Genomic DNA, 25,569 nt, shown 5'->3' on the forward strand with positions numbered 1-25,569 from the left:
GGATATGACATTGATGACGTGTTTTAAGGGAGGATCACACTATAAAAAGTGTGGTCATCCCACACTCAATCATCTTTATAGAAGTTAATAACTTTCCTGGAGGTTAGAAGAGAAACAGTGTAACTCTTGATGAAGAGTTATGTGATGGTCTATATAGTTAGAAGAGTTGAAGGTAAGAGGAGTTTAAAATTCTGGAGTTTGGGATTTCTCTGTTTTGGAAGCATGCCTAAACAGGACTTTCATTTGTATTTATAGTAACAAGAGATCGATTACAGCTTTTGTACAAAGGTTACAAACAAATCAGTGTAATACAATGTGGAAGGAAACTATCAGAAACGCTTTACAAATGAGGAAAACAAAGTAAGAAACTAAAAAGGAGAATGAGGTAACTCCTAGCTTCTGCTGTCAGGGGTTAGAGCAGCTGTGAAGCTTCTGTTCGTGAGACAAAGGCTAGGTGTGGGGTAAGCTGAAAATGAGGAGAAGGGTGGCTGCTGTCATGCATGATTCCAGGTGGCTGCTGCTGCATGCTTGATTTCTTGAGTAGGTGTAGCTGCTGTCTCGATACTGTTATATACCACTTTTGGACATTTGTTTTGTGCCATAAATTTTTGGAATAACTGCACTGTTGATTCCTAGAGTATGTCATAATTACAAATCATTTCCTTTGGTTTAAAAAGTTTATGGGAGGTCATTCTGGTAAATTATAGTTACAAATCGATCATTAGGTCAAACTCCGTTAAAAAAAATTGATAGATTCTGTTAAATGCCACATCAACGCCACATCAAACCAATAAGATGGCGACACGTGTCCATCTTAATAAAAAAAAATATAAATTTATTAGAAAATAAATAAAACTTATTTTTTTAAAAAAATAAATAAAATTAAAATTCAAAAAAAAAAAAAAACAAAACAAAAAGGAAGGGGTGGCTGCGTGCCACCCCCAGCGGCCACTGGGGTGGCTCCCTTTTTTTTCTTTTTATTTTTTTTGTTTTCTTTTTAAAAAAGAAAAATGTTTATTTACATAATTTTTAATAAATTTATATTTTTTTTATTCAGATGGACACGTGTCGCTATCTTATTGGTTTGATGTGACACTGACGTGACATTTAACAGAATCTGTCAAATTTTTTAACGGAATTTGACTTCAGGAATCGATTTGTAATTATAGTTGACCACAAGGATCTCCTATAAACTTTTTAAACCATAGGGAGTGATTTGTAATTGTGGTATACCCCATGAACTAATGGTGTAATTATCCCTAAATTTTTTGTAATCAATATTCACATGCTTGGACTTGGAGCATGTTTGGGCATCTATTGAATTGGAACCGATTAAATTATAACTGTTTGCGAATGTGAATGATAATCGTTAACTTGGACTATCAGATTAGTTGGTTGGAATCCATAATTAGAAGTTCTATCAGTAAGTTGAAGCAGCTTCGGTACCAATAAAATCATGAAAATTGATCCCACGTCATTAGTTTTGAAAAATAAAGGGAGAAAAAAGAAAACCATTTTCTTTCCATGAACTTATGCTTCTGTATCGAATATGCTTGGATATTAATCACATATTTCATGCCAAAACTCATTCTTGTAAAGTTCTATTGCAACGTGGTTATTTGATGTCCTGGAAGCTCATCCCTGCCACGACATGAGTAGTCTACTTAGTTTTCTTAATTAATAGCCTAAATTAGTAGATGCCTGTTTTATTTTTGTTATTACTGCAGGAAATACTTTTAGTGTACTTGATTTTATTTGTTTTTTTCTTCATGAAGGTGTTGTTTTCTTTTAGTTGGTCTACCATAATTTTTTATGCATCTTAAACAATTGCTTGATACATAAACTACTCCTCTTTAACATTCTTACAGAAAATTAATTAATCATAGGATTGTTGAGCTAATTTATATTACTATATGCAACCTTCAAAACATAGTCTAAACTACAGCATAATTTTGCATGGCATCTGAATGTGCATCGCTAGCACAATATGCATATCTCCCAATTGTTCATGGCTTGGAACATAGTAGTGGTGGCGATTGTGATGATGGTTATTATTGTTATCACTATTAATAAGTCTTATTAGTACCAAGTTGCATTTACAATTTATTTGATTCTTTTGAGTAACTTATGGTGGCTATGCAGCAAGAGTAGGAAAGCCATGGTTAATGAGATGGTAGGAAAGCTCACAAATGTCTGCTGGGACAGTGAATCATAGGTACACCCGGGAGCAAGTTCAGTTCCAGTGAGTCTAGTTGCCTTTCAAATTGTGCTCGGCGTTATATGGATATGAGTGTCATTATCATGAAACGCTTCCGGAACATGCAGTGAAGGTCTAGGAGAATTGATGTGCTATCTCAATTACAAGATGTAGTCTTTTTTGCCTGTGTCCTCAGTTTAACTATCAGCTGAAGATATTTTGTATTTTTGGAAGTAAATCTCATGTCAATTTCATGAAAATATTACATTAAGATGTCTTTCAATTTTGTACTCCTCTACAATCAATTTCTTGAGCATTCCATGATGAATGAATTGCTAGCGTTTGTGGACCTTGTGGTTAGTTGCAGTTTTAAGCTTATTATTATCTGCTGCTTGAAGGCTTGGTGGCTGTGAGGAAGCAACGAAATTTGATTATGAATAAACCCTTTTTCGCGATGTACACATATACAAAGGAAGCATTTTCTAACACTAGGAAATAGGTCCTAGATAACCTCTAAACTATGCTTGGCAATTTGGGTCAGTGGGTTGGGTTCGTGTCGACCCGACTGGCCCGATTACATATTCGGGTTCAACACAAACCCGACCTGATTATTAATTGGGTTGAATATTCAAACCCGAACACGACCCTATTGTTAAACGAGTTACCCGAACACGACCTGGGTATCTCGTTGTGACTTGTGACTTGTGACTTCGTCTTCGTCTTCGTCTCAACGCTGCTCCTCCTCCTCTGTCTCTGTCCTGTACATGCGCCTCTCTCACGCCCCATCTCAGCCTCACCACCACCACTAATTCACCAATTCACGAATAGGCGTGAACTCCAACCCCCTCCTCTCCGATGCCCAAGACGACGACGTTTCCACTTCCGAAGACAAAATCGACGAGCTCAACATCATTGAAGAAGATCCACAGCAACAATTTCAACAAAATGAATCAAAGGAAGGAGATGCAGAAGGCGACCGATCGGATCGGACTCGGGTTTCGGGCAACTTATTCGACCATCTCAGCGAGGCCATCAAGAGGGCTTTCCGGTTCAACCAGCACACGATTGACGAGTGGGTCAACGATCGCTTAAGGAGTCACGGTCTGAGGATCGGAGCTTCGGAGGAGGCATGATTATGAAACCACTGAAAGTTGAAACGGTTGAAGGAGAGGAGGCATGAAACTAAGTGAAAGAAAGTGAAAACCGAAAATAAAATATGCGGCCGCTAGATTTGTTTAAATTTTTATTTTTATTTTTTACAAACGGGTCATAGTCGTGTTTGGCGGGTCAACCCGCGGGTTGACCCGATTATGAACTGTAATGACCAAGAAAATATTTAATAAGTTTATTATGATCAAATAAAAAAAATAAGTTTATTTAGTGTGATAAAATAAAATAAAGTGTTTTATTTTTATCCTATGGACTTGTAAATAGAAGTCATGAAAAGAAAATATAAGTGATATTTTTAGGTCCAAAGAAAATATTAAAAAAAAAAAGAAATAGAAAAGAAAAAGAAAATAGAAATAATAGAAATAATAGAAAATAAAAGAAAAAGAAAAAGAAGAATCATTAAAAAGGAAAGTCTTCTGCAAAAAAAATTAAAAAGGAAAGTCAATATATATATATATATATAAAACAACAACAAAAAATGGTGTGGGGCGCACACCTGCGCCCCACATGCAGCAAAATGAAGGGCCACACCTGGCCCTTCACAAATCAAAAAGAAAAAATATATACAAAGGCCATTCGGCCTTTGTTCCAAAAAGAGTACAGCCCTTTCAAAAAAAAAAAAAAGGGGGGACCAGTGTGATATTTTTAAGAGGCCCCTGAGAGCCTCTTTTTGTTATTTTCCGAAAGCAGGGGAGAGAGTTTTCCAAAAGCCCCTTTGATTTTTTACCTTGAAAAGCCAATCTACAAAGATCCAACCGTCGAAACTCAAATTCGACTTCGAAAACGTGATCCACGCGTAAGGATCTACGTTCCTACCGTTTGTTTTGAGTGGCACATTGTGAGAGGTTATCTAGTAATCTATAGTTGAGCTTGTTATCCGTACAGCCAAGGTGAGTATTCTACTCACTGAGAAACTATTATTTTTATATATTAATGAATTGCAAAAATGTATATGATGTTTTATAAATTTGAACCGACTATTGTTGATAATATGTTTTGGATGTATTAAGTAATTTCAATTATGTTGAAATATATTAATGATGTTTATGAGAAATGATGTGTGACAAAAAAGTGTGATTTGAACTGATTTGAAGGATTTGATTGTGAGCTGTTGTTAGGATTTAAATTACGGAAATATTGATTGATGAAGTGACGTGTTAAATTGTTTATGGATTTATAAAGAAAGAATGTGTTAAAAGGTGTAGTTCTTGAAAAGCAAAGGTATATGGTTTTGAGCATAAAGCATTGGGCTGGAAAAGACGGGCCGGTATCCTCTTTGGCATAGTGTGTAAAGACCAATGGACTTGCATCCCATATGGCATAGGATTGAAGACCAATGGGCTAGCATCCCCTATGGCATATGATTAAAAACCAATGGGCTTGCATCCCCTATGGCATAGGATTGAAAACCAATGGGCTAGCATCCCCTATGGTATAGGATTAAAGACCTTATAGCCGGTATCCCCTTTGGAACTACATTGTTTTGTATTGGACTGGGTTGGTAATTGAGCATGCATAATGTTGTTTATGATATGTCGATATAGTATGAATTGTTAATTGAGATATAATTAAAAATTGATGATTGAGATATAGTATGAATTTGTATGTGAGCATGTTGGAATAAGAACAATATTGTTATGTTGTGTTTGCTTTTACTCCATCTGCTATGATGTGATTTTAAGAGACAAGTTTTCATAACCAAAACAATAATTGTTATTGTAAACAAGAAATTAAGTAAAATGTCGTTTTACGCGAAAACTTAGTGAGTCTTATACCAATGCAGGCGCATTTCTGCACCCAAACAACTCCATTTCGTGGACCTTGGAAATAGCCCGCAAGAAACTCTACAAAACATCTTTTTAGCAAGAGGAATGCTAGACATCCAAATAATTTTTTTTCCAGAATTTGGTATCAACCTGATATGTCACAATCCTATGAGATCTATCATTTTGAAAAATATGCGACAATCTCATAGGATTGTGACACATCAGATTAAAACTAAATTTTGGAAAAAAAAATATTGGAATGTCAAGCATTTCCCTTTGAACAAAGCCTAGAATGAAGCTATTATGGGTAGCAGGCCGAAGCTCATCTAATGCCCAGCCATCATGACCAGTCCCAAAGTGGAGGTTCACGGCCCAAAATCAATCCTACAAGCCCAAGCCTAGGGAGACCAGGCCCGATCAAATGTTGACGGTTTAAGTTCTGACCTGCGGATTGACTTGGAAGCCCGACTAGCCTCGTGCGTCGACCTGCGCCCACCAGCCAAGCCACGCATCCGAACCAAGTGGCACGCCGAAGTGCTTGAATCAGCCAGTTCAGGTAGGATTTGGTAATTTTCGCCATGCAGACCAGTTTCAGCCCCAATTTGGTTAATTCAAAAGCCAATTTAATGATCATTCAAAGGGGAAGATCACTTCAGCACTTCCAAATAGAAATTTTCAAAGTAAAAATCACAAGAAGATATGGAAAAGGAAAAAGTCGTCACGCCAAAGCCGCAGGAACTAGCACAAAGAGGCGGCATTCACAGTTCCTGTCTTAGTGCAGCCTGAGATCTCAATTGACAGACGCATGTAAGACTTAACCCTCTCAGCCATATCTTTCTACAACACAATAGTGTGTCATCACATCAGATTAACTAGAGCTGGCAACATCAATATAACTAAACAATACTAGCTATTAGGTTTTAGAGTTGACAAATTTAATATCAAAACGTACATATTGAGTTGTAAGGTTTAAGTTTTGGGTTGAGTTGGTGAAAATTTAGTGCGGGAATTGAGAGATTGAAGATCTCATTCGAATGAGATGACTCTAGCTCAAATGAGAGTGGGTATCTTGTTTTTACAAAGTTTATAAATGTCTCAATTGCAATCACGATTGAATCTCGTTCAAACGAAGTATTAACAACATGTTTAGTAAGCATTGATCCTAGTCTCGTTCAAATAAGAGGATCTCAAAATGCCTCGATTGAATTGTCGTTTGAACCTGTTTGATCGCTGCTATGTGACAATTATGAAACCCTAGATCTACTCTGAACAAGATTGTAGTAGATTATTTTAAACCTTAACGACCAAGCATAATAATTTCAGTTTTCTCTCCATCTTTATAAGCCTCGTAAGCCACGATTTTCAAGGGACTCAAAGGCTATTTTTTGTTGTTTTTGGAGAAGTACATAAATAGCTTTGAGCCTAAAACACTTTATTCCCTCAACTTTATTTTCATTGTTCACACCACAAAAAGCCTAGAGCCATCAAAGTAGTGCATCACACACTTCCACTTTTTTACATTCATCTTCAAACTTTTTCAAAGAGCTTTTAAAATTATCATTAAATTAAAATTCAAGAAAAATTTAGAGTGTTTGTAGCATTACTCCTGAACCAAGCTTTGGCGTCCGCTCTCTTGAATTTTATCAACGTTCCGTGCACGCAACCAATAATTTGGACTCAAAATAGTTAAATGGGACGTATGTCTGGCCAAACTTCTTTTCGATGATTGAAATTAATAATCCAAACAAAGAAAAGGAAAATGTTACTACGTGGTGCATGTACTTCGATTAGATTGGAATATTACACGTGAAATCTTTTTAGTTGTTTGAAATCTTTAGATTAGATTAGATTAGAGGACAAATTTAGTGGGATCTACAAATCAATTGACAGTTGGCTGGGAACCCTGCAATGATTTTTGTTTTGCGTAAGCATCTACGTACGTAACCGCTAATGTTCTTCCGACCAATAACTCTATATAATCCATTGGGAGAAGCAAGAGTTAAGGTGTACGTATGTGCGGTGGTAACAAAAGAGAGATAAAATGGCAGAAATTGGTAACAGAGAGCGCAGGTGGTCTCTTCAGGGAATGACCGCCCTTGTCACTGGTGGAACTAAAGGAATAGGGTTCGTTTTTCTTGTTGTTTTGCAATGAAATATATAACTTGTGCTTTTATTTTTGTTTTATTGTAAATTTGGTTATTATAATTTACTACGGCTTTTAATTCAGGTATGCAATCGTGGAGGAATTGGCAGGCCTAGGGGCAATTGTGCATACATGTTGTCGAAATGAGGCCGATCTCAATAAATGCTTAAATGAATGGAAAACAAAGAAATTTCAAGTCACTGGGTCAGTCTGTGATGTTATGTCTCAAACACAACGAGAGGAGCTAATTAGCACCGTCTCTTCTCTATTTGATGGAAAACTCAACATCCTTGTAATACCCCTCTTTCTTTCGTTATCATCGTCGCATTTTGCATGGCAATTTACAGCATATTCAAAAGTTGCTCGAGTGTAAGGATCATCCTAGTTATCTTCTGGCATCCAACTGTCAATAATTTTATTCTTTGATGGTTTATTTACCATTTATATTTTAAAATCATTGACCCAGCCTAATTTGATTTAGAAAAGGGCATTCAATATTTTTTTGTAGATCCATCATATAACAACAAATTAGTTTTAACAAATACCCTTAAAATTAAAACAGTCTAAAAAAAGAGAAAAAAAAAAAAAAACTCAATAGTTGCTTGGCCACCTACAACGTACACCTAGCTGAATCACTCCCAAGTATTTTAATGGGGATGGTCGATGGGCTGCTATATATATTATATATATATATATATATATAATTTGAAGAGTTTTTCTTATTTCTTATTGTTCTGAATATCTGGATCTAGGTTAACAATGTAGGAACAAACATAATGAAAGTGACCACAGAGTACACAGCTGAAGATTTCTCATTTATCATGGCCACGAATTTGGAACCTGCTTACCATTTGAGCCAACTTTCGCATCCTCTTCTAAAAGCTTCATTAGCCGGAAACATTGTATTTTTATCTTCAGTTTGTGGTGTTTTTTTTTTTTTTTTTTTTTTTTTGAAGGGGTTTGTGGTGTTGTATCAGTAGTGAATGTGGGATCCATATATGCAGCAACTAAAGGTACTATTCTATATTTATCACTATTGTTAGGACAAACTTTAATTAACCCCTTGAATTTTTTTCATTTTTGCAATCTCACCCATCCCATTAAAGTTTTTGGTTAAATCAAATGGTTAAAGATTTTTATGACCCCTATACCCCCTATAAACTTTATAAAATTACAAAATTATCTATAAATTACAATTAAGTTTTTTTTTCTTAAAAAAAAAATGATTGTATTTTGAAAATTCATCACCTTTCCGTTAGGATTTAACGGGAAATACCGACGTATGGGTGAGATTCTAAATTTTTTAAAGTTCGTTGCAATAAATTTTTTAACTTTGGGAGAGAAAAGAGAGATGGTAAAAGTGGTTAAAGTTCAGGAAAATTAAGTAAAGTTTCCCCTTATTATTATTTAATTTGTTATTGTTATTATTATTGATAATATGAAGGTTGTGCAAGTGTTGATTTTTTGTGTGTATATATGAAGGAGCAATGAATCAGCTAACGAGAAGTTTGGCATGCGAGTGGGCGAAAGATAATATAAGGACTAATTGTGTTGCACCATGGTTTATCTGGACTCCCCTTGCTGAACCTGTAAGGACCCGTTTCGCATCATTGTGCTTTAAATTAATTAATTAAAGGAAAAATTTTCCTTAACCTACCTGAGCTTTCATTATTTTTGTAATTACTTCCCCAAAGTTCAAAAACTCTCATTACGGTGTATTGAACTTCCAATTGTTTGCAATGTCACACATCCGTTAGGTTTTTCAGTTAAATATAATGGAGCGAAATCAAAATTACCAAAATACTCCCAACTTATTAAAAAAGAAAAAAAAAATTGCAAAGATTCAGGCTTGGTCAGGATTTAAGGGAAAAACCTAACGGATGTGTGACATTGGAAAAAATTAGAAAATTGATACACTAAATTGAGAGTTTTTGAACTTTTAGGAGTAATTGCAAAAGTGATAGAAGTTCAAGAGGATTAATTAAGTGAAGTTCACTTATAAGACTTGAGAACTATATATTTCTCCCAATGAATATTGTGGGATCATTGTATTCATATTTATAACAAGTACTACACAACCATTCAACTTCTACTACAATTATAAATAGTTACAACTATTCGATCACCTACTATTTCACTATACATCTTCTAACGTTTTGTAATCAATGTATCATGAGAACCATTCACTTGTCTAGTTATTATTATCTTCAACTATGAATGACTCTTCATTGTCTTCATTGAGATGCTTGTCATTACTAATGCGAGTTGTATCTTTATCATCACTTAAATGATAATGACATTCTTGAAAATAATTATCTTATTAGATTTACTTATTTCTGACTGTTTTATTTTAATATTGCAGTATCTTGCTAATGAAAACTTCTTGAACTCTGTTATCTCTCGAACTCCCATGGGACGCGTTGGAGAGCCAAAAGAAGTATCGTCCTTAGTGGCGTTCCTTTGCCTTCCTGCGGCCTCTTACATAACCGGACAGACTATATGCGTCGACGGAGGGATGACCGTGAATGGCTTATTGTGCCCATAATTGCATATATGATTCAGAATTAGAGAAAGCAAATGCCAATTTCCCTACTTGCAGACTTTGCAGTATTGCATGATAATAAGGCATCAATTTGTTTTATCTCTGTGTGCTCTCGTGTAACTTTGTTATAATTATTACGAGCTTGTAGCCCCGTTCTATTCATGCGCGGGTTTTTGTTGATATTTATATAATGATTTATGAATTTGGTTTTAAGTAATTTTTTTTATTTTTTTTCTTATATGTGTTTTAACTTCTAAGTATATGAATTTGGAAGAAGTGAGTTTTTTAGTACATCAACAGCCTTAAATAGAGAATAGCCAAGCCATTCGAATTTGTCCTTAGGTAAATAAACTAGAATACTAAATAGTTTTATAAATTGAAAAATGATACAACTTCTTAGTATGAATTACAAATTAAATAGGCATTATAGTAATCAGATTAAAGATAAATACTATAAATTATATTTTTATGATTTTATCCTACAATGTTAATGCAGCAGACCCAATCAACCCTTTTTTTTTTTTTAATAATGACTGTCGACGGATCAAATAGTTGATTAATTAGGCCGGACAGCCACATCAACATTGTGGGATAATTGTAAGATATATAAAAATGTAATTTCTACCATTATTCCTAATTATTTTCCCTCACCTCATTTCTCACGTGATCATACCTTCTATAAACGACGTCGTTATTTTCCAGCTCATCCATATGTATAATATTCTTACCTTCTATAAACCCTGTTCATATTCTCTTATATCTGATCGAAAATTCAATCAAATATATATATATATAGATTCGTTGAAGACAACTTTTCCTCTTGGCTTCCAAACCTTCATCAACGCCTTCAACGGTACGGTACGTGATCGGCATGCATGCCTCCTACAAGAATTAATTCATTCTTACTATTATACACTACAAAAATGGTATGAAATAGCCACGTGCAGTTTGACACGTGTACAGTGTCGTACACGTGTCAAACATTTAGACACGTGTACTTTGACACGCGTATTACGCGTGTCAAATGTGCATGTTACAAACTGCACATTTTGACACGTGTATCGGAATACACGTGTCAAATTTGACACGCGTATTCCAATACGCGTGTCAAAATGTTTTGACACGTGTATTGGAATACACGTGTCAAATTTGACACGCGTATTCCAATACGCGTGTCAAAATGTTTTGACACGTGTATTGGAATACGCGTGTCAAATTAGACACGCGTATTCCAAATACGCGTGTCAAAACATTTTGACACGTGTATCGGAATACGCGTGTCAAATTTGACACGTGTATTCCGATACACGTGTCAAAATGTTTTTAATTAAAAAAAAAACTAAATTCAGTTTTTTATTTAATTAAAATTTTTATTTAATTATTTAATTGTATTTTTAATTAAAATAAAAATACAATTAAAAAATTAAATAAAAATTTTAATTAAATAAAAAACTGAATTTAGTTTTTTTTTAAAAAAAAATAAATTTTTTATTGTTTTATAAAATTTATTTGGGTTAATTAAATTTTTTTTTGAATTTTTCAAATTTTGTAATTTTCGACCACAAATAACGCAGCATTTATTTTACCCAAAACCAACACGAAATCATACTACACAAACAAATAATTAATAACATATTCGTTAACAAGCAAATATTTACGAACTCAAAATAATTACACAAAATATCTACAAATCTGAAAGGCGTCTCTGCGAATCACGAGGTACCGTCCCAGGCGTGTTCTCGCCCACCGGCGATTGCTGCGCAATGAATGGTGTAGCGGGCGAAGGTGTAGCGACAGTGGAGTGCTGGCTCAGCTGTCGTCCAACAGGCGACAACGTACCAACCGTTGTCGAATTACCTGCAAATAATATAGACAATTAAAGTATATAATATTACTTGCAAAATTAAAGGGGTAATGAAAACAAATTGAAATTAATTTTGTCCTATACACAATATAAACCATACCTGCAGATGCACTACCAACGGACGACGTACTACCTACGTGTGCAGGAGAAGACTGATTACCAACACATGGTGCTGGTACTGCCATGGAGGACATGAAGACCTCCATCTCTCGCAAGCGCTGCTCTATGCCGTCGAACTGTTGCACGCGCTGCTCCAAACGGTCATTCCTCGCTCGCTCAGCATGTAGCTCCGCTTGCATCTCTTCCATCTTCCGAGACTGTTCGGCCCAATCCCGAGACGTCCCCTGAGATGGTCCCCCCTGTGACCGAGGCCTATATGAAAAACATGTCCCTCGAACAGGTGTGACGTTCGGGCCAACCTGCCGAACCCTCCCTGCATACTCAGGCCTCCCAATCGCCTGTTCGTAAGCGTCGTTCGGTGCCCAACGCACCGTGTCTGCGGAGACGCTTTGCGTGGCGGCTGGATCACTGGCTAAACTCTGCGTCATCCTCTCCTGTACGTCGTCAACATGAAAAAGTCATATATTGAATAATGACATATCACACATAATTTAAAAATATTAGTAAACTAAATCAGTAGCATACGCATAAGACCCGTGTACGGTCGTTCAGGAAAGTGCCGTCCTTCTTTGTGTGGGTCTTCACGAACGACGCGGCGCGAGTGGGGGGCGTGCCAGATGTACATGCCTGTCGTCATGCAGTTGACATATATAACAAACAGATAGCGATAAAAATAGTTTAAAGAAAAAGAAAAAGAAAAACAATTACCAACAAATATTAAAAACATAAACATATATATTTAATTACCTCCTCGTGATTAAATCTGGCATAACTTTTAGATCCCGCACAATGGGGTAGGTCATTCCGCTCCCGCAACCTCTTCATCCGTTCAGAGGTTGCCTACGCATTGAACATGAAAGTAAACATGTAACAATTGACACACTTAAATTAAAACTAAAATTAAATGAACTGTTATTAAAAAATAGTTGACAATTTTTTGGCCTACATACGATTTTATGCTCTCTGCACCAATCTCTCAGCAGGAATTCTACATCTTCTGCATCATACTGCTCAAAAAATTTCTCCGGCATTCTCGCACGGATACTCTCGGGCGTGTCACCGTCTCCAATTCCTAGTTGGGTTTTGAACCTCGACTTCCACGAGCGGTGCTTACGTCCAATATCATTCCACGCCTCCTATTGTGCCCTGCGCATGTCAACTGATACAGGTAGATAGAACTCCTCCTGCACATTTCAATCAAAGCATTATAGGTTTAAAAACTTCAACCTAAACATTAAGCTCAAGTTTAATTCAAATAAATAATTAAATTATATTCATAAACATACCATCAGTGCGTTCCACATTGCCTGCTTAATCTGCCTATTTACCCTCGCCCATTCGTCCCGCATGTGTATGTAGGACCCACTCCTGATCATCTTGCCCACTTCCCGCCGAAAACGATTGCAGGCTCGTCCTACAGGTTGTATAGCAGCATTGTACTGCAATACAACCTTCTTCCCCCTCGGGAGCACCCAGTTTCTCGCTGGGTCGTCAATCACCTCATAATAAATGGTCCCGTCTGGGTTGTACCCTAATGAAAAAATATATTCAACATTAATTTAATTGGTTAACATTAAATAACACACACACACATATATAAACAAAATGTAATCAAATAGTTATTTTTTTCCAAACCAAAAAAAATATTTTGGTAACATAATATGAGTTTTAAGGATGTCTACATATGTACTTACCCATCAACCGAATCTGCCCAGTCCCTATGTGCTGCGTCGCTGGGTCGCCTGCAACCTCCTCGCCAACCTCTCCGGCTGGTGGAGGATGCTGATCATCATCTGAATCCATACCCTGGGGGCTACCGGGGGCCAACTGATCGGTACCCAACATCGCAACGTCCTCCTCATGGGTAGTCTGGCTCCCCCCCACATCTGGCATCTGACTCTCACCGGAAAGCGGCATCTGACTCTCACCGGAAAGCGGCATCTGGCTCTCACCAGGTAACGGCATCTGCCTCTCTACTTGCCCCGGGCCCTGACTCGCCCCCGATGCTGGCATCTGTCTCGGCCCCAAAATCTGGCCCTGCATCGCCGCCTGTGCCGGTATCTGTCCCAACCCCACAGCCGGCATCTGCATCTCCCCGGTCTGTGACAGTGGAAATCTACAATCCTGCGTCTCACTATCAGGGTTACACGTCATAGGTCGACTATACGTATACGGAAAGTACGGCGCATAACCCTGTGACCCCACCCCCTCTTGCACCCACCATCGATAGGCGTTACCCGGTTGGGTGAACCCTAACTGAGATAATGTCGGCGGCTCCGACAATGGAGAGCTGCCAACTCCAGCTGTGCTGGTCTGCCCGTGATCTGACGTGGGCACGGCCACCATACCCGGCAACAATGGTCTATAAGCCCCGTCTGGGTGGGGTGGCCACGCCGCAGTATATACTGGCGTCGAATCAGTGGGCGTGGTCATGGGGGGCACGGGTGGGCGAGGTGCCCGATATGCATAAGGATGGCGTCCCTGGTCCATCAATACCTGCGAATAAATGTAGACAAATTAATTAGAATATTTTTTGTAATATATTTTTAATGAATATGCAAATTATACAACGAAATTTGCATATAATAATAGAAACCCTTATTCAGTTCAAGCGAATTGTACAAACAATTTATATATCAGTCAAGTGTGTTGAGTTCAAGCTAATTATACTCACAAGAAATACATCAATCATTGTATCACGGGAGCTTCAATCGGATCAATATCGGGCCTGTCGTACTCGAATTCATCATTCGTATCAGGTAGGTCATCAGTGGCTAGTACGAGCGGTACGCACTCATGGTAGGTTGTACCATCCTCATTACTCCCATCCCCCTGGCCAACGTCGTACACGTTGCGCGGTTTGGTCCTAACCGCACAAACCCAATTTGGGTTCCTTCCATCTTCGACGTAGAATACTTGATCCACCTGAGATGTAAGCACGTACGGCTCGTCCTGAATCAGTTCTCCCCTGTGGACGAGGTGATTGAAGTTGACAAACACTAGGCCATACTCGTCTATTGTGAATCCTCTTTCCATCGTGGGGTCTGCCCAATTGCACTTAAATAGGACGTACGTAGTCCTGTCATAGTACTCGACCTCAACTATATCGGTTAACTGCCCGTAGTACGTTTCGCCTTCAACGGTAGGAACACATACGCCGCTGTTCTGAGTCCTCCTTCCCACATCATGGGCAAGCGTGCGAAACAATTTCCCATTTACCACGTACCTGTTGTACTTGACCGCTGTCTCCTTCAGCCCTCTACAACGCATAACCAAGTTGTGGCCCAATTCCTCCCTACGTTGATCGTCAAGGCCATCGACCTATGTTATAATTACAAATATTAAACACGTGTATTGGGTAATTATATTGAACCCGCATAACTTTATCCAACTTAAAAATTACAACTATTTCCTTACATATGCAGGGTACCATTCGCAGAACTGCTCATGATGTTCTGCTTCAATAAGAGCCTCCGTAATGCGACCTCTAGTGCATGATCGCCTAAGCGCGTCTTTGTGCATCCTACATTCAGCGTATACAATTATGTAGTAAAATCAATTAGATGCGTTATTCGAATTCTGTTAAATATATAAACACTACTTACGTCCGCAAATTGTGAAACTCTTCAGAGTTGAACACAATATAACGATGAATCTGGTGCATTATCAACCGGTTCAGGGTAACACGCGTGCCCGCCCCCTTGGATCCATCAGGATTCCTCTGAGGTCTGTTGTGGAATGTTGGTGCGTTATTCAGATACCTTGAACAGAACGTTACCAGCTCGGTCGCTATGTACCCCTCCGCAATGCACCCCTCAGGAGCCGCTTTATTGCGCACAGTAGACTTGAAATGCCCCAGACTCCTGGTGTACACACATACACGACAATTTAATTGTCGTCAATTATGGTTACATTTAAATCAAATTATATATTTACATATTACGCTGAATTTTACCTCTCCGCCGGGTACATCCATCTATACTGCACGGGTCCGCCGAGTCTACACTCGCGCACAAGATGCACGACCAAGTGGACCATGCTCGTAAAAAACCCTGGAGGGAATATCTGTTCTAGTTTGCACAAAGTGATACAGACGTCACCCTGCAGTCGGTCCATATCTTCTTGTGATAGCTTTGTTGAGCATATGCCTCTAAAAAATGCCGAAATCTCCACAAGAGGTCTAACAACTTTATCAGGCAATGACTTACGCAGTGCAATTGGAAGAAGCTGTTGCATCAGTATGTGGCTATCGTGGCTCTTCAACCCGGAAATTGTACGGTCCTTCAGCCGAACACATCGTGAAATGTTCGAAGCGTATCCGTCCGGGACCCTTACATTTCGAAGAACCTTCAGAAAACTTTCTTTGTCCTCTCTAGTCATGGTGTGACAGGCAGCGGGAATATACGTTTTACCATTGGCGGCCGTGAACGGATGCAACTTAGGTCTCAACCCCATTTCCTGCAAGTCCAGCCGAGCTGCCAAGTTGTCCTTCGTTTTCCCTTTTATATCCAAAATAGTGCCAAGTATATTGTCCATGACATTTTTCTCTATGTGCATAACATCAAGATTGTGCCGAAGCAAATTGTCTTCCCAATACGGCAATCTGAAAAATATACTTTTCTTCTTCCATATAACATCGGAACTCCCTGCACCCTTCTTCCGCTTCTTCCGTTTCTTCTTCTTACCCGCGGTCTCATCCCCAAACGCAACTCCGTCCAACTGTTGGAGAACCTCGTATCCGCATGGCACAATCGGGGCGCTGTCAAATTCTTCAGTACCGTCAAATGTCCTCCTGTTAAGCCGCCACAGATGTTCAGGCGGCAGATATCTCCTGTGCCCCATATAGCAAAATTTGCATCCGTTCTTTAAGCGTATAGAACGCGTCGATCGCATACAGCAAGGACATGCCTTCGCACCCCTGTTAGGCCAACCAGATAAATCTGCATACGCTGGAAAGTCGTTTATCGTCCACATCAACTGAGATCGCATAATAAAATTTTCCTTCTTTGAAGCATCAAATGTTCGTACCCCTACATTCCACAGTTCCAGCAACTCATCAATCAATGGCTGAAGGTAAACATCAATATCCATACCTGGTGAGCTCGGTCCAGGGATAACCATGGAAAGGATGAAGGACGACTGTTTCATGCACATCCAAGGTGGCAAATTGTACGGCACAAGCATTACGGGCCATGTGCTGTGGGATGTGCTCATGTTCCCAAATGGATTAAATCCATCTGCTGTCAAACCAAGCCGGACGTTCCTACTCTCTTCCATAAAATCTGGGTGTAAAATGTCAAACGATCTCCATGCCTCACCGTCGGCCGGGTGCCTCAATACGCCATCCCTAGTGCGGCCTTCTGCATGCCATCTCATATGGGGCGCAGTATGCTTAGACATGAATAACCTCTGCAACCGTGGGATGAGTGGAAACCACCTCAAGATCTTCACCGGGCGTTTTTTTCTCGCTGATATGATCTCACCATCATCATCTATATGTGTATCAGCCCTCCACTTAGACTCTCCACATACGGTACATGAATCTAATTCTTTATTGTCTTTCCAGAATAACATACAGTCATTACGGCACGCCGGAATCTTCTCATACCCCAGACCCATGCCACTTAGGAACTTTTTCGCCTCATACGTGTTATCTGGCAATGCCTCATCGCAAGGAGGCAACAACTGATTGATGAATTCGAGAATGTCTGAAAATATCTTGTTACTAATACCTCCAACGCACTTCAAGTTGTACATGTGTACAGTAGCACTCAATTTACTGTGCTTCGTACCAGGGTGAAGGGGCTTCTCGGCAGTCTTTAACAGCTCTTGGTACTTCAATGCGTCCCCGCACGAGGTATCTTCATCAACTTGTTGCGGAAGAGTACTGACGTCTTCAGGAACATCGTGCACGCCGAAGGCGTCACGCAACATGGCGTGCATGTTATCATCCTGTTCCACGGCGACACCCTCCTGTTCTGTGACATGATCACCATGTTCAGTGCTACGGTCAGCGGCCTCTGTGCCACTGTGATGACTCGAACACTGACCAGGAGTAGCGGAACCAGTCGTAGTCTCACCGTGCATATACCACAAATTGTATCCCGGATTCATCCCCCGACCTCCAGTCAGGTGGGCAAGAACGTACTCAGGAGTGTGACGCTGGTTATTTCGACAATACTTGCATGGGCAGTAAATTTTTCCATCGCCGGCCGTACAATTACTAACGGCAAATGCCACAAACGCCCTACACCCATCGTTATACCGTGTCGTACCCCTAGGTGTTGACATCCAAGACTTGTCCATGTTTATCTGTATAGGGTTAAGAGGACAAGACAAATCATACGGCTTACAGTATAAACGTGTACAAATATATTTCATTTTTTATTTTTAAGGGTTTAGGGTTAGGGTTATGGTTTGTTTTGAAAGTGTAGGATTATTTTATGTAGGGTTTTAGTTTTTTTTTAGAAAGTGTAAGTGTTTTTATTTTTTTTATTCTTTTAAAGGGTTTAGGGTTAGGGTTTGTTAGGGTTTAGGGTTAGGTTTTATTTGTTTCTTTAAAAGTGTAGGATTTTGTTTTTTTATTTTTAAGGGTTTAGTGTTAGGGTTTAAGGTTTAGGGTTAGGGTTTTTTTCCTAGAAAGTGTAGGAATTTTTTTTTTTTTTTTTCGGTTTAGGGTTAGGGTATTTTTTTAGAAAGTGTATGTCAAAATGTTTTTAAGGTTTAGGGTTTAGGAGTTAGGGTTTAAGGTTTAGGGTTAGGATTTTTTTCCTAGAAAGTGTAGGATTTTTTTTTAGGGTTTAGGGTTAGGGTATTTTTTTTAGAAAGTGTAGGTTATTTTTTTTTTAGGGTTTAGGGTTTAGGATTTAGGGTTTGTTAGGGTTTAGGGTTTAGGGTTTAGGGTTTAGAGTTTACGGTTAGGGTTTGTTAGGGTCTAGGGTCTAGGGTTAGGGTTTAGGGTTTTAGGTTTTTTTTTTTTAAAGCGATTAGGGTTTAGGGTTGTAGGTAAAAAAAATTTTTTCAAGGGTTTAGGGTTTAGGATTTAGGGTTTTTTTTTTTTTAAGCGATTAGGGTTTAGGGTTTAGGGTTTTAGGGTTTATGGTTTAGGGTTTAGGGTTTGTTAGGGTCTAGGGTTTAGGGTTTTAGGTTTTTTTTTTTTTTTAGGGTTTAGGGTTTAGGGTTTGTTAGGGTCTAGGGTCTAGGGTTAGGGTTTAGGGTTTTAGGTTTTTATTTTTTAAGGGTTTAGGGTTTAGGGTTTTAGGTAAATTTTTTTTTTTTTAAGGGTTTAGGGTTTACGATTTAGGGTTTTATTTTGGTTTAAAGCGATTAGGGTTTAGGGTTTAGGGTTTTAGGGTTTAGGGTTTGTTACGGTTTAGGGTTTAGGATTTAGGGTTTAGAGTTTACGGTTAGGGTTTGTTAGGGTCTAGGGTCTAGGGTTAGGGTTTAGGGTTTTAGGTTTTTTTTTTTTAAGCGATTAGGGTTTAGGGTTGTAGGTAAAATTTTTTTTTTCAAGGGTTTAGGGTTTAGGATTTAGGGTTTTTTTTTTTTAAGCGATTAGGGTTTAGGGTTTAGGGTTTTAGGGTTTATGGTTTAGGGTTTAGGGTTTGTTAGGGTCTAGGGTTTAGGGTTTTAGGTTTTTTTTTTTTTTTAGGGTTTAGGGTTTAGGGTTTGTTAGGGTCTAGGGTCTAGGGTTAGGGTTTAGGGTTTTAGGTTTTTATTTTTTAAGGGTTTAGGGTTTAGGGTTTTAGGTAAATTTTTTTTTTTTTAAGGGTTTAGGGTTTACGATTTAGGGTTTTATTTTGGTTTAAAGCGATTAGGGTTTAGGGTTTAGGGTTTTAGGGTTTAGGGTTTGTTACGGTTTAGGGTTTAGGATTTAGGGTTTAGAGTTTACGGTTAGGGTTTGTTAGGGTCTAGGGTCTAGGGTTAGGGTTTAGGGTTTTAGGTTTTTTTTTTTTAAGCGATTAGGGTTTAGGGTTGTAGGTAAAATTTTTTTTTTCAAGGGTTTAGGGTTTAGGATTTAGGGTTTTTTTTTTTTTAAGCGATTAGGGTTTAGGGTTTAGGGTTTTAGGGTTTATGGTTTAGGGTTTAGGGTTTGTTAGGGTTTAGGGTTTTAGGTTTTTTTTTTTTAAGCGATTAGGGTTTAGGGTTTGTTAGGGTCTAGGGTCTAGGGTTAGGGTTTAGGGTTTTAGGTTTTTATTTTTTAAGGGTTTAGGGTTTAGGGTTTTAGGTAAATTTTTTTTTTTTTAAGGGTTTAGGGTTTACGATTTAGGGTTTTATTTTGGTTTAAAGCGATTAGGGTTTAGGGTTTAGGGTTTTAGGGTTTAGGGTTTGTTACGGTTTAGGGTTTAGGATTTAGGGTTTAGAGTTTACGGTTAGGGTTTGTTAGGGTCTAGGGTCTAGGGTTAGGGTTTAGGGTTTTAGGTTTTTTTTTTTTAAGCGATTAGGGTTTAGGGTTGTAGGTAAAATTTTTTTTTTCAAGGGTTTAGGGTTTAGGATTTAGGGTTTTTTTTTTTTTAAGCGATTAGGGTTTAGGGTTTAGGGTTTTAGGGTTTATGGTTTAGGGTTTAGGGTTTGTTAGGGTTTAGGGTTTTAGGTTTTTTTTTTTTAAGCGATTAGGGTTTAGGGTTTGTTAGGGTCTAGGGTCTAGGGTTAGGGTTTAGGGTTTTAGGTTTTTATTTTTTAAGGGTTTAGGGTTTAGGGTTTTAGGTAAATTTTTTTTTTTTTAAGGGTTTAGGGTTTACGATTTAGGGTTTTATTTTGGTTTAAAGCGATTAGGGTTTAGGGTTTAGGGTTTTAGGGTTTAGGGTTTGTTACGGTTTAGGGTTTAGGATTTAGGGTTTGTTACGGTTTAGGGTTTAGGGTTTAGGGTTTAGAGTTTACGGTTAGGGTTTGTTAGGGTCTAGGGTCTAGGGTTAGGGTTTAGGGTTTTAGGTTTTTTTTTTTTTAAGCGATTAGGGTTTAGGGTTGTAGGTAAAAAAAAAAATTTCAAGGGTTTAGGGTTTAGGATTTAGGGTTTTTTTTTTTAAGCGATTAGGGTTTAGGGTTTAGGGTTTTAGGGTTTATGGTTTAGGGTTTAGGGTTTGTTAGGGTCTAGGGTTTAGGGTTTTAGGTTTTTATTTTTTAAGGGTTTAGGGTTTAGGGTTTTAGGTAAATTTTTTTTTTTTTAAGGGTTTAGGGTTTACGATTTAGGGTTTTATTTTGGTTTAAAGCGATTAGGGTTTAGGGTTTAGGGTTTTAGGGTTTAGGGTTTGTTACGGTTTAGGGTTTAGGATTTAGGGTTTGTTAGGGTTTAGGGTTTAGGGTTTAGGGTTTAGAGTTTACGGTTAGGGTTTGTTAGGGTCTAGGGTCTAGGGTTAGGGTTTAGGGTTTTAGGTTTTTTTTTTTTTAAGCGATTAGGGTTTAGGGTTGTAGGTAAAAAAAAAAATTTCAAGGGTTTAGGGTTTAGGATTTAGGGTTTTTTTTTTTAAGCGATTAGGGTTTAGGGTTTAGGGTTTTAGGGTTTATGGTTTAGGGTTTAGGGTTTGTTAGGGTCTAGGGTTTAGGGTTTTAGGTTTTTTTTTTTTTTAGGGTTTAGGGTTTGTTAGGGTCTAGGGTCTAGGGTTAGGGTTTAGGGTTTTAGGTTTTTATTTTTTAAGGGTTTAGGGTTTAGGGTTTTAGGTAAATTTTTTTTTTTTAAGGGTTTAGGGTTTACGATTTAGGGTTTTATTTTGGTTTAAAGCGATTAGGGTTTAGGGTTTAGGGTTTTAGGGTTTGTTACGGTTTAGGGTTTAGGGTTAAGAGTTTTTTTTAAGAAAGTGTAGGAATCTTTTTTTGTAAGGATTTAGGATTAGGGTTTAGGGTTTTCGTTGTTTTTTTCGAAAGTGTAGTAAGTTTTTATTTTTTTTAAAGGGTTTAGGGTTTTATTTTATTCTTTTTATAAGAGTTTAGGGTTTGTTAGGGTTTAGGGTTTAGCAGTTTAGGTTTTTTTTAGAAAGTGTAGGATTTTTTTGTAGGGCTTAGGGTTTAGGGTTTAGGGTAAGGGTTTTTTTTTAGAACGTATAGGATTCAAAGTTTATTTAAGGGTTTATTATTGTGTTGGTTTTATGGTTATGATTTTAGGATATAAAGTTTATATATGCATATGAGAGAAATTTTAGTATTTTTTTTTTGAGTTTTTTTATCCGAAGATACCAAATTCTTCTTATAAATATGTAGTCTCTTCACATGAATAGTTAACGTTAAAAATGGAAGATAAAAAACAAATTCGTCGCAATTGATGATTTATGACGTTTGTTTTAAGGTTTTTTTTACGAATATGATTGTAAATGGTGGACAGTGGAATATTTGTTTTTTTGTTTTTTTTTTCCCGAAAATACCACAATTTATATATATTAGTAGCACAATTTATTTTCCCCACAATTTATATATATTCATAGCACAATATGTTGATTATAATTTTGTATTTTAATTTTACTTTGCCATTATTGCTCACGATCATATTTTTATAAAATTAAGATGATAGCGGATATTTTTTCTTTTTGCCACTTCATAAAAATACCAAAATTCACAATAGCACATTAAATCCATAGTAGCACACTAAAATATATCTCAAATATCCTCACATCAAGAGTTTTTTTTAAAAAAAAATTAAATATAATCACCAATAAATTCCATATTTCCATATTCCATATTTTCCATATTTCCACCAACTAGACAATGATTCAGTAATAAAAAAATCAGTAATAAAAAATCTGCAAGTATATATTCCATATTTGCACAAACTAGACAATGAAAAAAATTATACAAATATCACAAAAAAAATTAATAAAATATACAAACTTATAGCAAAAAATTGAAAACAAAAATAAAAATAACTCACAGTGATTTTTGTAGTGCAAGCTTGTACGTGTACCTGGAATTTTTGACAGAAAAAAAAAAAAAAAAAAAAAAAAAAAAAAATTAAAGCTCAAAATGTTAGATATGCACTGTAAACCGAGAGAGAGAGAGAGAGAGAGAGAGAGAGAGAGATTGAGAAGATGAGTGAGAGTGAGAGGCCGGAAGTGGAGGGAATACCTTGAACGGACGCGAGGGCTGTGCAGTGACGGGGGACAGTGGCGAGAGCTGAGAGAGAGAGAGAGCTAGAGAGAGAGAGAGAGAGAGAGAGAGAGAGGGCCGGTACCGGACAGTACTGGCCGGCCGGAACGGGAGGTGAGAGAGCTAGGGAGAGCGAGAGAGAGGGAGGGTCGCCGGAATGGGCTGTCGTCGCCGGCCAGAGCTCGACGGAGAGAGAGAGAGAGAGAGAGAGAGAGAGAGAGAGAGAGAGAGAGATAGAGTGAGAGAGAGAGAGAGAATTACGTAAGAAATGGGTAGCTTCCTCTGGAAGCTACCCATTTCTTTTATATAACTTAAATATAAAATTTTGAATTTAAAATATATTTAAAAAGTATATAATTTGAATAATATATAATTTAAATATAATTTATATCCTAAGATTGGCCAGGTGGCGCGCGGGAGAACTCCCGCGCAGTACCTGGCCAATCAATTGGACACGTGTACGTAGTACACGTGCCCAATTGGGGACGTGTATGTAAATACACGTCTCCAAATGTCATTTTTTTTATTTTTTTTTAATATATTATATATATATATTTAATATATTATATATATTTTATATAAACCCATGCAACCCATAACGTGTATGCACTGCATGTACTGCATGTACACATTGCTAAACCCTAAGACCTAAAACTAAAACATAAACTATAAATTAAAACTAAATATAAACCCTAAATTTAAATCATGACACTAAGTATAAGTATATATACTATACTACCATAACCCTAAGTATATGTACTATATATTATTTTGTATTTAAATACACGTCCCGAAATGTATTTGCATGCATAAAAAAAAAAAAAAAATATATATATATATATATATATATATAATTTAACCACATAAAAAAAAAATATAAACCCATGCAGCCTGAAATGTATATACCGTACATATAGCTAAATAAAAAATAAAAACTAAAACCTAACCATAAAATTAAACTCTAACCCTAAGTGCATAGACTATATATAGCTATAAACTACAATCCTAATTAATGGTACGTATTGTATATAGTCATAAACCCTAACCCTAATCCTCGTGATTTAAAATATATATTTAAAAGTATACAATAATAACACATGAAAAATATATTGACATTATTATTCATAAAATGTAAAATCAATTAAATCATAACCCATAGCTTTAAGTGTATATATTATATATACCTATACAACATAAAACCCTAACCCTAAGTGTATATACTATATATAGCGATAAACCTTAACCCTAAGTATATACTATATATAGCTATAAACCCTAACCCTAAGTGTATATAATATATATAGCGATAAACCCTAACCCTAAGTATGTATACTATATATAGCTATAAATCATAAGTTTAAGTGTATATACTATATATATCGGTTTTATTTAATTTTGAACTGCTCGTGATTTAATATATATATATATATATATATTTAAAAGTGTACAATAATGAAACGTGAAAAATATATTGACATTATTATTCATTAAACGTAAAATCAATTAAATTATAATTCATAGCCCTAAGTGTATATATTATATATACCTATAAACCCTAAAACCCAAACCGTAAGTGTATATACTATATATATCGATAAACCATAATCCTAAGTATATATACTATATATAGGTATAAACCCTAGCCCTAAGTGTATATACTATATATAGCTATAAACCCTAACCCTAAGGGTATGTACTATATATAGCCATAAACCCTAAATGTATATATGTACTATATGAGGGACTAAACTATAAGTATTTAATTCATTATGTAGCGCAGAATTCTAAAAATAATTGCAATTACTATATATAGCCATAAATAAAAAGGTTACTGTATATAATTTCTAAACCGTTTACATGCATGCATATCTATATATATAGTATTAATTATAGGTTTTTTAACTTTGTTATGTTTAAATTTTTTTTTTTTGTTTCTAAACGTAGATGGTGTACAAAACTGAACCCTAATTTGAACTATTTGGTTTAATTAGATATATAGCACCAAATTTGGTTAATTATGTATATAGTACAATATAGTATACTATATACATATAAATAAAGAACCTAAAAAGTATAAATTTCAAATATAAAATTTACATATAGCATATACTTTTCAAACTTAATTTTATGTGTATAAGTTATGTACACCGTATTTTCAAAGATTTGTATGATTAATAAGATAATGAGTTTAATTTTTTTTTTTAATTTTAAAAAATTAATACAACACTGATTTTTTTTTTAATGTTTATTTTGGCAAAAAATACCAATTTGCCACGTGTAAAAATACACGTGTGCAAGTGGACACGAGTATAAAATACTCGTGTCAAACTGGACACGTGTCTTAATACACGTGTGCAAGTGGACAAGAGTATAAAATACTCGTGTCAAACTGGACACGTGTCTTATTACACGTGTCCAGTTCGACACGAGTATTTTATACTCGTGTCCACTTGCACACGTGTAATAAGACACGTGTCCAGTTTGACACGAGTATTTTATACTCGTGTCCACTTGCACACGCGTATAAAATACACGTGTCCAATTGGACACGTGTATTTCATACGCGTGTCCAATTGGACACGTGTATTTCATACGCGTGTCCATTTTTGACGCTTCCACAATTTGACACGTGTCACTAGTGACACGTGTCAAATTTGACGCGTGTCTACAGTAACGGGTACTGTAGACACGTGT

The 25,569-nt window shown here is 36.8% G+C and overlaps 3 protein-coding genes across 3 annotated transcripts; 1 reads left to right on the forward strand and 2 right to left on the reverse strand.

The window, feature by feature from the left end:
* Nucleotides 1-7,033: 7,033 nt before the first annotated feature.
* Nucleotides 7,034-10,031, forward strand: LOC133877903 (tropinone reductase homolog At2g29290-like). The gene is made up of 6 exons (XM_062316355.1): nucleotides 7,034-7,257; nucleotides 7,361-7,568; nucleotides 8,029-8,200; nucleotides 8,233-8,289; nucleotides 8,759-8,865; nucleotides 9,639-10,031. Exons 1-6 carry the CDS (start codon nucleotides 7,175-7,177, stop codon nucleotides 9,819-9,821), a joined length of 810 nt encoding a protein of 269 aa, XP_062172339.1. The 5' UTR covers nucleotides 7,034-7,174; the 3' UTR covers nucleotides 9,822-10,031.
* Nucleotides 10,032-11,496: 1,465 nt separating this feature from the next.
* On the reverse strand, nucleotides 11,497-12,948 carry LOC133878669 (uncharacterized). The gene is made up of 5 exons (XM_062317252.1): nucleotides 12,753-12,948; nucleotides 12,550-12,642; nucleotides 12,328-12,429; nucleotides 11,783-12,236; nucleotides 11,497-11,675 (listed from the first exon to the last, which is right to left on the reverse strand). The coding sequence occupies exons 1-5, from the start codon at nucleotides 12,831-12,833 to the stop codon at nucleotides 11,503-11,505; spliced, it is 903 nt and encodes a 300-aa protein (XP_062173236.1). The 5' UTR covers nucleotides 12,834-12,948; the 3' UTR covers nucleotides 11,497-11,502.
* On the reverse strand, nucleotides 12,834-14,498 carry LOC133878668 (uncharacterized). Its single transcript, XM_062317251.1, has 4 exons — nucleotides 14,477-14,498; nucleotides 13,497-14,298; nucleotides 13,089-13,333; nucleotides 12,834-12,986 (listed from the first exon to the last, which is right to left on the reverse strand). The coding sequence occupies exons 1-4, from the start codon at nucleotides 14,492-14,494 to the stop codon at nucleotides 12,939-12,941; spliced, it is 1,113 nt and encodes a 370-aa protein (XP_062173235.1). The 5' UTR covers nucleotides 14,495-14,498; the 3' UTR covers nucleotides 12,834-12,938.
* Nucleotides 14,499-25,569: the final 11,071 nt, after the last annotated feature.

This window comes from Alnus glutinosa, chromosome 9 (assembly GCF_958979055.1).
Source record: "Alnus glutinosa chromosome 9, dhAlnGlut1.1, whole genome shotgun sequence".
NCBI classification, from domain to species: Eukaryota; Viridiplantae; Streptophyta; class Magnoliopsida; order Fagales; family Betulaceae; genus Alnus; species Alnus glutinosa.

Bases quoted from the DNA above. Each gene is read 5' to 3' on its own strand.
- LOC133878669 (XM_062317252.1), bottom strand. From the start codon at position 12,833: ATGCCGGAGAAATTTTTTGAGCAGTATGATGCAGAAGATGTAGAATTC. The intron at 12,430-12,549 runs GTAATTAAATAT...GCATGACGACAG, and splicing joins CCAGATTTAATCACGAGGAG to GCATGTACATCTGGCACGCC. The intron at 12,237-12,327 runs GTATGCTACTGA...GACGACGTACAG, and splicing joins ACCGTACACGGGTCTTATGC to GAGAGGATGACGCAGAGTTT.
- LOC133877903 (XM_062316355.1), top strand. From the start codon at position 7,175: ATGGCAGAAATTGGTAACAGAGAGCGCAGGTGGTCTCTTCAGGGAATG. The intron at 7,258-7,360 runs GTTCGTTTTTCT...CTTTTAATTCAG, and splicing joins GGTGGAACTAAAGGAATAGG to GTATGCAATCGTGGAGGAAT. The intron at 8,201-8,232 runs GTGTTTTTTTTT...TTTTTTTTGAAG, and splicing joins ATTTTTATCTTCAGTTTGTG to GGGTTTGTGGTGTTGTATCA.
- LOC133878668 (XM_062317251.1), bottom strand. The intron at 13,334-13,496 runs GTAAGTACATAT...TTTTTTCATTAG, and splicing joins TGGGCAGATTCGGTTGATGG to GGTACAACCCAGACGGGACC. The intron at 12,987-13,088 runs GTATGTTTATGA...TGAAATGTGCAG, and splicing joins CAATGTGGAACGCACTGATG to GAGGAGTTCTATCTACCTGT.